General features: G+C 50.5%; 1 protein-coding gene across 1 annotated transcript; it reads right to left on the bottom strand.

Moving 5' to 3' along the window:
• Positions 1-912: 912 nt before the first annotated feature.
• On the bottom strand, positions 913-11425 carry ALDH2 (aldehyde dehydrogenase 2 family member). The gene is made up of 13 exons (XM_076352783.1): positions 11295-11425; positions 9962-10066; positions 8432-8572; positions 8069-8148; positions 7406-7517; positions 6397-6525; positions 5770-5883; positions 5286-5388; positions 4377-4561; positions 3857-4021; positions 3390-3547; positions 2501-2615; positions 913-1495 (listed from the first exon to the last, which is right to left on the bottom strand). Exons 1-13 carry the CDS (start codon positions 11421-11423, stop codon positions 1463-1465), a joined length of 1569 nt encoding a protein of 522 aa, XP_076208898.1. The 5' UTR covers positions 11424-11425; the 3' UTR covers positions 913-1462.
• Positions 11426-12248: the final 823 nt, after the last annotated feature.

The following is a 12248-nucleotide window of genomic DNA, read 5'->3' as shown; positions in this document are numbered from 1 at the left end:
CGCGCCGCCCGGGAGCCAGGCATTGCCGGCACCCTGAGCCGGGCACACCCGCCGGGCGGCGCGCCCCGCCGCGGCGCTCCCGCCCCCGCCGCGCCCCGCACGGGAGGCCGGCCCGCGCCCCTCGCCTCCTCTCCGCTCTCACCGGGGAATTTTAGGAGCCTCCGCCACGACGGCGGCGCGGTTTACAGGCGGCCACCGCCTCCCCTAAATGCGCGACGTCGCCATCAAGGCCCCCGCGGGGCCTTCGAGTGGCCGGGTGCCTTCTAATGACGTAGCTGACGGGGGAGGGGCAATGACCCTCAGGGGGCAATGACCCTCAGAGGGGCGGGGCCGGAGCGCAAACGCTGCGCCCCGCCCCCCACCAGGCGAGCCGCGAGAGGGGGCGGGGCGGCGCGAAGCCTCGCGAGATCTCAGGCCGCGAGCGGCCGCCCGCCGTCCCGAGGGGTAACGGCCGCCCCTCGCCGGCTGAGGGGGCGGGCGAGGCCGCGGGCGGTCGCTCTTAGCTGTCGTCTCGTACCCTCCACTCGTGACAGGGAACGTCTGCCCCTCGCAGCACACCTGCCCTCCAGCGCAGGCCTTACCCTAGTGACCGCACGATAAAGGCGTCTCCCACCGCAGCTCCAGCGCGCTCACCGAGGCACAGATCACCCCCCTCCTCCCCCCCCCCCCCCGATACTTTGTTGTTCTGGTACGGCCGGCTCTTCTGCGTGCTTTGCTGGGGACAGCTACCAGACGTAGGACTTTCTTTAACGTTAAGGCAGTATGAGGAAAGCGGGCAGTGCGGAAAGTCAGCGAAAACCTTAAAAATTGCTTGAGGCGGGGGGTAATCGGTGGGTGGAAGAAAATACAAACTTGTGTGCGCTTGAGCTTCTGCTTAGCTCACTGACACAAACTGCTCCAACAAAGGAAGGGTTAACTTCACTGAGATAAGAATGTTTATTGTGAGTAGATACAATGAGAGCAGGTGGGAGCAGCCGAGAGCAGGTGGGAGCAGCCGAGAACAAACTTTTACCTCAGATTCACGCTGGGAGGTTGCTCTCCTGCTCGGTTACACAACCGAGTCTCAGTTCACTTTGCTTACAGAAGAGGGACGTATGTGTGAGGTGTATAGGACAAGGGGTATAGAGCTAGCTGTGTAAGCCAACAACGAATTATTATAAAACCTATGGCAGACTAGACAAGCGTTTAAATGATTTCTTGAAAAAAAGCATATTCGTCAGATACAGATGCAACAAGGGTACATCCATGTAACGCATTAGTACTCAGTTGACTGTATTTGGTATTTTAAAAAGATAAATCCAAGTAACATTTTTTAACAAAAGCTCCTTCTAAAGAAACATTTCTTAACGCAGCGTTACGTATTTTCCACTTAAGTTTCGTATGTGTTAAGAAGAGGTTTCCTTGCTTTGTATCTCATGAAGCTGCATAGGTGTTTTCAAAGGCATGGAGAGGCTGCTGTCCTTTAGGAGTTTTTCTGTGGAATTTTGATTGTCACCTAGAAAAAAAAGAACAGTCACAAGTTATTTTCCTGGAGACAGTGTTCAGTTATATTGGCTTGAAGGCCGAGAGGCAGAAGCATCCTGCAGAAGAGAATCACAACCAGAGCACAGTATATCCCAGTCAGCGGGCAGTAACTGGGATCACCTTGGTCTGGAGACCTATCTGGAAGGCTCAGAGAGAGGGGGAAGCTTGAAGGCTGGGTCACAGCACCTCTCCAGAGACGCCACTGCTCTTTGAGAGGTGGGAGCGGGCACGCTTGTTTGTTCTCACCTGGAGCTCCTGCACCAAAACAGCCCCCTGCCAGTCACAAACTGGAGGCCCTCGATCGTTATGCACTTTGCCGTATTGCAACTCCGGGGCCACGGGCTAACCACCTCTGCCCAAGAGCTCCGTCACCCTTTAGACATCGCAGCTGCAAGCAGACAGCCCTTCTGCCTTGTCTTACAGGAAATTACTCAGACTGCGGTGATGGGATTGCCTAACACCAGGAACTTTGGTCTTGCATGTGGACCCAAGGGCGTATCGACTCACAAGAGCGGCATTAAGTACTGGTGGTCACTGCTCAGATTCCCCCTCTTGAGTGACGAGTGCCCAGTGTTCATCTGCCAGTTCGTACCTGCAGAGGCTTCTACCCAGCAGGCATGCACCCCCAGCACATGCTCTTTCTGTTCTCCACAAAATAAACTCACGGAGAAGTCCATACACTTGCATTCTTCACAGCGAGAAACAGCTAAACGGTGCCAAGTGGTGTGGGCAATTGGTAATCTATTAGGTCACATATCCTTGTTTTCCTCAGCAGCATAAAGCAAGGCTAGCTTTCTGTTTAAAATACAGTTACACGGAGTTGTGTTTGCAGTTACTTCAGAAGTGCAGCTCCAAATTTGTTTCAAGCGTTAGAAAGAAGAATTGCAACTCTCAGGCCAGCCTATACTAACAGGCACAAATACAATTTGGAGCTATGGCAGAGGGTCGGGAAGTCCTTGGACACAGGGATACTCACATTTTTCACCTCTACATATGCCTCCAGACCATATTCTCCCAGCTCTCGCCCATTCCCAGAAGCTTTGTAGCCGCCAAACGGGGCTTGTGCACCAAACACGTCGTAGCAGTTTATCCTGAAAAGGAAACCAAGAGTTAAGCACCTGCAGTTTCAGAACTGCTTAATGGAAGAGCCCTTTCACAGCAAATGGACATCTCGGCTGTTTACAACAGAGGGACAGCTGAATTCCTAGGCAGGATTTCTGTACTTGTCAGTTCTCTCAGCCAACAGAATTAATCAATCCTGGAACCTTATCCTCATCAACCAGGAAACAGAACATCATGAAATCGATTCACGTCTCTCATTACCGCAGGACCAAGCGTCCGGGTTGCCACCCACACCTCCTTCAGAGAACAGACACCAAAAGCACCTACTTGTTCACTCGGTACCATTAAAAAAAAAAAGATAGTGAGATACTGCATCTCCAAAATGTCTTGTGCTAGAACAGTAAACTGGTGTTGAAGTACTGACTTTGGCATCGTCTTCAGCACAGCCTCAGAACACAGAGGAACATCCACTGCAGCAGCCAAGACCGCACAGACGTGCTCGGTGATCTAATCACTACTGGCTCTCAGAGCCCTGCAGCAGTTGCTGTCATTGCCAGCTGTAGCACTGCATTTCTTTTCCCCCATCCCGTTCATTAATTCACAGTGGGAGCACGGAAGCTCAATATAACTAAATTTTACCAACAGTTAGCATTACAACTGAAGGTCTGACATTACATTCAGTGAAGTACACATAAAATTGGATCCAAAGTACAGACAGGCTATCAAAGAGCAAGCTTAATGAGAAATAGCAGCACACAAGGAAGCTTCCAGCAGTTTAGGGCGAAGGAAGTGTTAAGGCTCACCAAACTGTTCCAGCTCGCAGGCCCTGTGACACGTAGTTTGCTTTGTCAAGGTCCTTTGTAAAGACTGCTGCTGCTAGGCCGTACTTGGAGTCATTTGCTCTCTCAATGACTTCCTCAATGGTTTTGAATTTCAGAATCTGCATGACCGGTCCAAATATCTGCAAAATCCAAACAGAGCATGTGAAAATCTGTGTAAATTGATCACGGGGGAGGCTGTGGTTGATGCTGGAGTTATGTGTGTATGCTAGAAGTCACACAGGACATCAAATTCAAAGTATCGCTTCCCATTTTACAAAGTTCCAGGATACAATCTGGAGGGAAGTTTAATGTGGTAACTTTCTAAGAAGCATCGAGTTTCGCAGTTCATGAACGTCCAGTTCTTGTAGACCTGTGGTTTTTTGCATCAGAGAGGGCAAAATGACAAACAAGCGAGAAGCTGACAGACAGAAAGGCACTGCAGGTCTCACCTCCTCTCTGGCAATCGTCATGGTGTCCTGCACATCACCAAAGACAGTTGGCTGGATGAAATAGCCTCTGTCTGCAGCGGGGTTGCCACCACACAGCAGTTTGGCTCCTTCACGCTTCCCAGTACTAATGTAACCGAGGATCTTCTTAAACTGCTCTTCATCTACCTAAAAGCCATGAGGACAGACAGATCAGCTTCACCTTTACTGGGGGTAAAAAAAGATTTGACTACAACCTGCTGTGCACGCGACTGTGCTCTAGCAATTCTTCATTTCAACAGACTGCCAAGCCAGCTTCAAAGGGAGATGATAATTTTTAAATGCCAGCATCAAGTGGAGGGTTTGGAATAATCAGAACTGTTAATTAACTTCTCCCTCCTCCACAAGCAAGGAGGTAATGGGCACAGTTCAAAGATTAATCGAGAGACCGAAGGATACCTTTCATTCTAATCTACTGATGCACAATGACTCAAGATTGGGACTATTTCATGAGATAACAGTTCAGGACATTTCCTGCTCTTACCTGAGGCCCCTGTTCAGTTTTAAAGTCAAACGGGTTTCCAACCACCCTGGACTTGGCCTTCTCAACACTCCTCTCCACAAACTCATGATATATATCTTCCTGGACATATGTTCGGGATCCAGCACAGCAGCACTGCCCTTGGTTGAAGAAGAGGGCAAAATGGGCTTGATCCACAGCCCAGTCCACTAAGATTGGGGAGAGGAGAGAAAACAAATAAACAAACAAAACCAACCAGAGTCAGTAAGTGACTTCTTTTGAACGACTATCATGCAGAGTACTGGAGCATCAGCGATACAAAGTCCTTTCAGTTGACAGGCATTTTCCATGCTTTGCTAGGGCAGAAGTTACGTGCAGATTTAATTGGTATGAGGGTCTATTAAAGCACCTCATACTAGAGAAAAAAATCTAATCTGCAGCAGATTACAGTTCTCATTTGAAATTATCAGGTATTAAGGACAAGTTATTTCAGATCTAGAAGAATTTCCTTCCTTACTGCCATATAAAAGCATGTATGTTGGCTCATCAAGACCAACAATGAGTCCATATGCAAGAGATGAGGGAACCAGAACTTCATAAGAGTAGAAAGGAGTGGTACGCACTAAGAGAAAGAGAAAGAAATGAAAACAAAAATGGAACTAAGGCTGAAGGAAGATACTGAAACAATTCTCATTTGTTGATAACTGAACTTCTTCACAGCACTGGGAAAGAAGTGGGAGTGAAGAAGTGCTGATACACAAATAGGGCAGCTCCAGCAGGAGGCACGGAGACTTCACTGGGTGAGAACTGCCAGGTTGGTGTCAGAGCTGGAGACTCATACAACACGGGAGAGGTTTCCTTTCCCCTCCAGCTCTGCTTGCAGAAAACCGACGTAAAAGGTACAGACCAAATATTACACTAGCAGGTGCTTACTGTCTGCATCAGACATGATTATATTTGGACTCTTTCCTCCAAGCTCCAGTGTCACCCTCTTTAGGTTACTCTCTGCTGCAGCCTTCTGGATCAGATGCCCAACCTGCATCGTGAGAAGAACAGGTATGAGGAATTAACTCCTACATATGGCAACACCTGGCAGGGCAGCTGGTTTTAGATCTCAGTCAGCAGTTTAATAATAATCCCTTCGTTGTCAGGGCTTTAAGGGAACAACTGAAGTCTGCCCAGAGTTTCACCTCTAGTAGGAAGCAGCTCAAGGGAAACAATAGGAAGTATTCTAAAGGAGACACCTAAAAAGAGTCTTATGTAAAGTAAAAATAAATGTCACACCCTGAATTCAGCTGTATTTTTTAAAAAGAAGTGTAGAAGGCAAGGCACCTCCAGTATTTTATACAGAAAAGGTATTACAGCAATGAGATATTCTCTATATCCCAAGGGCTTAAAGGTTAAGGTACTCCCTTACCTCCGTGGAGCCAGTGAAGGCTACTTTATCTACGTCCATGTGGGAAGAGATGGCAGCCCCTGCAGTGGGCCCATAGCCAGGGATGATGTTCACCACGCCTGGTGGGAATCCAGCCTGCCGGTTCACAACAGGAGAGAGCAACGTTACTCCTTTCACAAATCAAGGATTTCACCTACCCTCATCTGTTAGTAACTCTTCAGTAGGCCTCCCACGAAGAACAGAGCCTTTTCTATTTCACTTTTAATTTCCCAGGTCCTTAGTTTTGATGTTCAGTTCGCGAGAACCAGGACAACCCCTCTCTCCACGCCGCATCCTAAGCATAGTTTGTGGAGCTATATATGTTAGCTTTCTAATCACCCTGAAGTTTGTTATTTAATTGAACCTCCAAGACTCCCTCCCTAATCAAGATTTATGTCCTCTGCATGTGCATTTATAAGGACAAGGGTTTTTTTTTTTTTTGCTAAATCAAATGCTAAGATACCCAAGACAACCCAGCCTTTCCTCGGATCAGACAGCCCTTCTCTGTTCCAGTCACATGCCCTCCGCAGCTCACCAGTTTGGCTGTATCACACCGCACTCCAGCAGCGATAGCGCGGCAGCGGATGGAAACCCAGCCTGTTCGCTCACCTCTTTGATCAGATTAGCTACGTAGAGAGCACTCAGGGGGGTTTGCTCCGCCACTTTCATCACAACCACATTCCCAGTAGCCAGGGCAGGCCCCAGTTTCCATGCTTGCATCAGCAGCGGGAAGTTCCACTGAAAAACAAGGAGGTATATGCTGGTCTGAACTTGAAAGCTTCCGATTAATCAGTAAGTAACCAGTGAGCTTCATTCAAATCAGCTGCAGCACCTATGGAAGCACTCTTTGATCCTTCCCTAGCTGCTCTTCAGCGTTTGGCTCCTTTTCAAGCACTGCCTTCTGCTTGTCCAGCAAAAACTGTTCTCTGAAGTGTGAGGTCTCTCAGTACCATTGCAAAAACCCGACTTTTTTTGGAATTAATCTTTGCTGCCAGTTTAGCCATTAAACACGCTGTTGAGGTATTTTGAAAGAAAGCCTGTTTGTAATGACAGAGCAGTATGCACAGACCGGTGGGACATTTACATTCAGTTCTTGCTCAATGCAAATATGAAAAACCTGCCAATACAGTATGCAACAATCAGAATCTGGCTACTCCTATAAAGAGGTAAAACTATCCACGGATCATTGTATAAATATGGCTTTGTTGTTCACAAACCACCTTGCTACCAGTTACAGAAACAAGATCACGTACATAAAGCTGAATTTTGCATGCTAGTTCTCTATTTCCTCATCACACAGAATTTTGTTTTTAACGCTAGGTAGTAGCTTAAACTTAGTTGCGGTTCTGAGCCAGATAACTCCTATAAAGGGGTTTAAATTCTCTTTCCTTTTTCAGCAGATACAAAGTAAATCTTACTCGGAGCCCATGAAATCAACAAGTAGTTCTGTATTGCCAGAGCAAAGTAACAGCCCTCCCAGCTGGCGCAAGCATAACTTTCTTTACCACTGGAGGAAGCAGTGGTTAGCAACAGATAGTAACTTGCGTTTTCAGACAACTCTTCATGCTAACACTGAATTACTGAAATGCTGCAGGAACTACTGATACATTTTACTTACCGGGATTATCTGTCCACAAACTCCCACCGGCTCATGTCTTGTGTAACAGAAGAAATCTCCGTCTAATGGGATGGTTTTGCCATGGAATTTATCCGACCAACCTGCAAAGTATCTAGCAACAATAAAGTTTTGGTCACTGGATGGAAAATAACAAGTCCCCTGTCACCAGAAAATAAGAGAGACTTCCTCCAGCTATTTGCTTTCCTCCTTTCTTCAGTCACTTCATAAAACACATACAAATATTTCCCAAACAGGTGATTTTAAGAATGGACAGTAAATACAAACATTCGTCTCTCTGCGTTTGCTAGCACTTTGCAGAACATACGTTCTGTCGTTCCTGTGCTGTAACACAGATCACCGCCATTAGTGAGACTCTTGTACGTAGCAAGAGAGGAACATATATGTAACAAAAATCCTTTGGAAAGTCACAGGAATTACAGCCTCATTCTTAACAAAAAATAAAACCAGAGGAAAACAGGGTGTCTGACACCGTGCTACGGGCCGAATGAAAGCAACAGGTCAGATCGAGCCCTGACACCCACAACACTTGAATCAGAGGCATCTGGTCTCTGCACGAGCAGAGGTTCAGCTACCACGGGCCAGCTGAGCACAAGCATGGAGGATGAAGAGTTACGGCGCTGTCACTGCAGCCTCCACGCCTACCTGAGACATTTGACTACCATGTCCAAATCCACCAGGTAGGAGATGGAGTACGGTTTGCCATTATCCAGAGTCTCCAGCGCCTACAAAAGACAATGAGATTGCCTGAAGAGCGAGGTGGGGAAAGTCACGCATGCAGATTTAGATTCAATTCTCGGTTTGCAGTTTGGATCTGTTCTGCACGTTGGCCTGTTTGCTTTCAGCTTCCCAAAACTACTTCCCCACCCTTTGTAGCTGTCTCTCACAGTTTTAGCTGTGGCTAAAGACCCCATCACACCTGATGGGCACAAACCACCTGTTTCTGCCTCCCTCTCCCCAAAATTAGGGATCACAGCAGAGAGCTCAGTCACAGAGTGCGATACGCACCGCCAGGTAAGCCCGGTCCCTCTCGATCAGGTCAGCAAGACGATTCAGCAGCTTGCCCCGATGAGAAGCATCCATCCTCCTCCAAGGCGAGCCCAGCTGGAAAGCTGCCTTGGCTGCCTTAACGGCCTTGTCCACATCTGCCTGCAGAGGAGTCCAGGCAAGAGGGTGAGAAAGGAGTAACCGGCCCCACTCGGCTCCCAGCCTCCCTCTCAAAACACAGCTGGAGCCCTCCCTGGTCTCCAGGAGAAAACAGCCTCCAGCCAGACGGCACAAGTGGCTGCTAGCGCCAGCCTTTTTGAGGGCAAGAACCTGCAGCCTTGACAGCTGCCTCACTGCAAGACACTCATCGATCCCAGGGCAGGGGAGCGCATGGGCTGCGGCCCCTGGGCCACTTGCTCCACAAGCATCGACCCGGGCAGCGCTGCACAGCAGCGCAGCCTCAGCACAAACGCTGCTGCTGGATCTCGCCCAGTCTGCAACCACGGGGAAGAGGGAGCAGAAGTGGCAGTGAAACAGATGGGTGCAACAGCTGCGGAGCCACCACCTCCGCCTGCGCTTACATTCTGTTATTTCAGCTATGCGGAGTGCAAATATTGTCAAGTTATTTCCACAATGTCATCTGCTGGGTTAATATCTGCATCCTAGAACAAGGCATGGAACAAGCTCTAGAAGTGTGCTTTTGACACTCTTTCAGGATTTGGTTTCGCCAGCACAGACTAAAGGAGTTTTTTCCTTGATCAAATGTCTCTAACCCATCATTTTGCCCTGTCAGGGCATTAACTTGTTTCTCGTTGGTTCTCTGTTCTGGCTTGCTGTAATGGTCCCGCCAGGACAAGCCAGTCTACCATGGACAAGCAAACAACAAAGGATTTCCCTCACTCACCCCTCCCTTGGGGAATACAGACAAGTTTCCAGACTGTAGGAAGAACCCAAAATTGCTGGGAAACACCACCTCAGCTCTGCCACAGACTCCTAGGAGGGCCTTGCATAAGGCATGGGATGATTACATGACTCGTCCCCACCATCGCGCTCTCTTTTTCTTTTTTTAATCTCCTAGGGCTGGGGACGGTCTCCCACTACATGTGTACAGCAGAAAGGGGCTGTTCAGGTGAATCCTGACCTTTTGTCTCCTCTGCTACCGTGACTCTGGGTCACACCGCCAGCACAGCACCCACAGGGCCGCAGAGGTGTCCGCCTTCATCCCTGCCTGCCCCAGTAACCTCCACCTGTGACTGCTCCCCAACCTCCCAACTCAGGTTCCGCTGCACACCACATCTATTCCTCTATGCCCTTTCTAGTCCCGGCTTGCCACTGGTAAGAGGCAAAGCCAGAGGGTTTTTGTTGAAAGCAGTAGTCAAGAAAGAACACAAGCAGCACTGAACGTGGTATCTGTAGAGGTCAGACACTCACTACTGCAAACCGGCACTCGGCGGAGCTGCCCAGGTGAGAGACGAGTTAGTGTCTTCCTCTGCAATCCCTGTGTACCTGCTCACGCGGAAAACAAACTGATCTCGTCAAGAGAACGCTTACCTTATCACCCTCAGCAACCTGGCAGATAACTTCTCCTGTTGCTGGATTGATAGAAGGGAAGGTTTTCTTACTGACTGCATCATGCCATTCATTATTTATGAAAATCTGCAATGAAAAAAGCAAAGCAGTGTTAAACCTTAGAGCCAGACCTAGGCGAAATCGGTAAGAGCTTTAGTCGTTTGATGGCTTCTTAGCAGGCTGTTTACTTAAAAGGGACTCAAGTTGTGCGGGCTCCAAAACTGCACCAATATGAAGGAGATATTTTAGCCTAAAAGTACAAAACAAAAGACACAGCCTCAAGTTAATAAAAGGAATTCACATCTCAGCAAACAGCATGTGAATTGGAAGCGGTTCCTGTCTCAGTAGGTCACTGCAAGACCTGGAAGCCTGGCTGGGGCTGCGCAGGGACACCGGGAGCCTCAGGAGGCTGAACAGTGGCAAAATGCTTCAGGCACGGACAATACAGTTGATTCGTACGCAGCACTAGAGCTTTTGGCAGCATTTCCCTGATTAGCTGATTTTAGGCTCCCCATGTATCATTCCAAAACCGAACCAGGCACCAACAGCAGCTTTTCACCAACTCTTTCTTTCTCAGTAAGGGCAAATTTGTTTCTTCAGGTCCATGGCAAGAGTGTGTCAGTGCAAAGATCACGGTGCTTGCCGAGAACTTGCCGATCACTCAGCCAACCTCCAACGGCCTTGTCACGGCCGCAGGGATGGAATGGCTCGGTGGCTTGGGAGAGGAATGCTAGCCCTCCACCAGCACCTTGCACAGATGATCGGAGGGTGTTTTCCTCAGGGCTGCTGAGCAAGGAGCAGAGAGTCTAATCTATGCAGACAGCCAGCATCAAGCCAGGCACCTTCCCCTCCCTTCGCATGCCCTTTCGCATAGTTTTCTCCTTAGATTGTTTGCACCCATGGCAGCGGTTAACTGAAACAACCACAGGGATCGGGATAATGCCCTGTTGTAGCACGATACACGCCTTGTGCCTCACACCAGCTGCTGCACCCCGAGTTGATTTTTTCCAACAAGATTTCCTGCAACGCAAGGCTTTGGGCCCAAATGTCCGGCTGCTCCGGCGCCTGCCCGGCTCAGCGTTAAATCGGGGTGTCCCCAGCCCCGCACCAGGCTCGCACCCCACCAGCCCCAGCAGACCACACAACCCCTCCGGGCCGCGGCCGAGCCGGGAAGCCCCAGGCCCCCCGTCCCAGCCCAGCTCGCTCCCGGGGAAGCCACCGCTGCCGCCAGCCGGGGCTGCCCGCAGGCAGCGGCCGGGACGCGCCCACCCGCCGCGGGGACGCGGCCGGCTCCGGCCCCCGGCGCGGCCCATACCTTGTTGCAGGCGATGTCGGGGCGGGGGTTGGGCGCCGGGATGGGGGAGGCGGCGGCGGCCGAGAACGGCGCACCGAGCCGGGCCGGGCCGCGGCAGAGCCGGGAGCCGCGCACCGCCGCCCGCAACATGCTGCGCTGCGCTGCGCTGCGCCGGGCCGGGCAGCGGGGGCGGCCCCCGCTCCTCCGGGGCGGCCCCGCACCGCCCCCGCGCCGCTCCGCCCGCCTCGGCACGGCTCGGCGCGGGTGGGCCCAGCTAGGCTCGGTCCAGTGAGGCTTCGCACGGGTGGGACCAGCTAGGCTCGGTCCAGCAAGGCCGGGCTCAGTTCTTTCTGCATCAGCATGGCCCGAGTCGAACCAGCTTGGCACGGCTCAGTTCGGATCAAATTGGCTTGGTTCAGCTCAGTTTGGGCAGTGCAGTTTGGCTCAGCTCAGCTAGGTTCCGTTCGGATCAGCTTGGCATGGCTCAGCTGGGCACAGCTCAGTTCAGCCCCACTCGGGTTGTTTCAGCCCAGCTCAGTTCAAATCACATTGGCACGGCTTGGTTTGGCGCGCCGGGGATGCTTCATTGGTGCCCGGCATTGGCACCGACTGTCCCTGTCTCTGTCCCTGTCCATGCCCAGGGAACTTTGCACAGGCAAGAAGAAGGAGAAAGGCAGAGGAAAACCAGAAACATCCCTGTTGCGCTGGTTAGTTTTGCGGGGAAGGTGGTGTGATGAGGTAAATGGTTAGGGACCCCTGGTTACCTGGACATGCCGCCATTAGCACATGCACAGGAATCTAAAAAAGAAACTGCTGTGTATAGGGGAAGTGGAACAAAGCCGGCAAAGTACTCTCACAACAGCAACATTGCTCGGTGCCTGCAAATGAGAGGCTTTGTCAAATTGCTCCCAACAATGGCTAAAGGCCTTTTCTGCTTGTTTGCTTAAGACGTCTTGTGCATCTTCAGCGTGCCTA

This window comes from Aptenodytes patagonicus, chromosome 15 (assembly GCF_965638725.1).
Source record: "Aptenodytes patagonicus chromosome 15, bAptPat1.pri.cur, whole genome shotgun sequence".
Lineage (NCBI taxonomy): Eukaryota > Metazoa > Chordata > Aves > Sphenisciformes > Spheniscidae > Aptenodytes > Aptenodytes patagonicus.
Note: the sequence above shows the minus strand (reverse complement) of the source record. Positions and strands in the feature narration are given on the sequence as shown.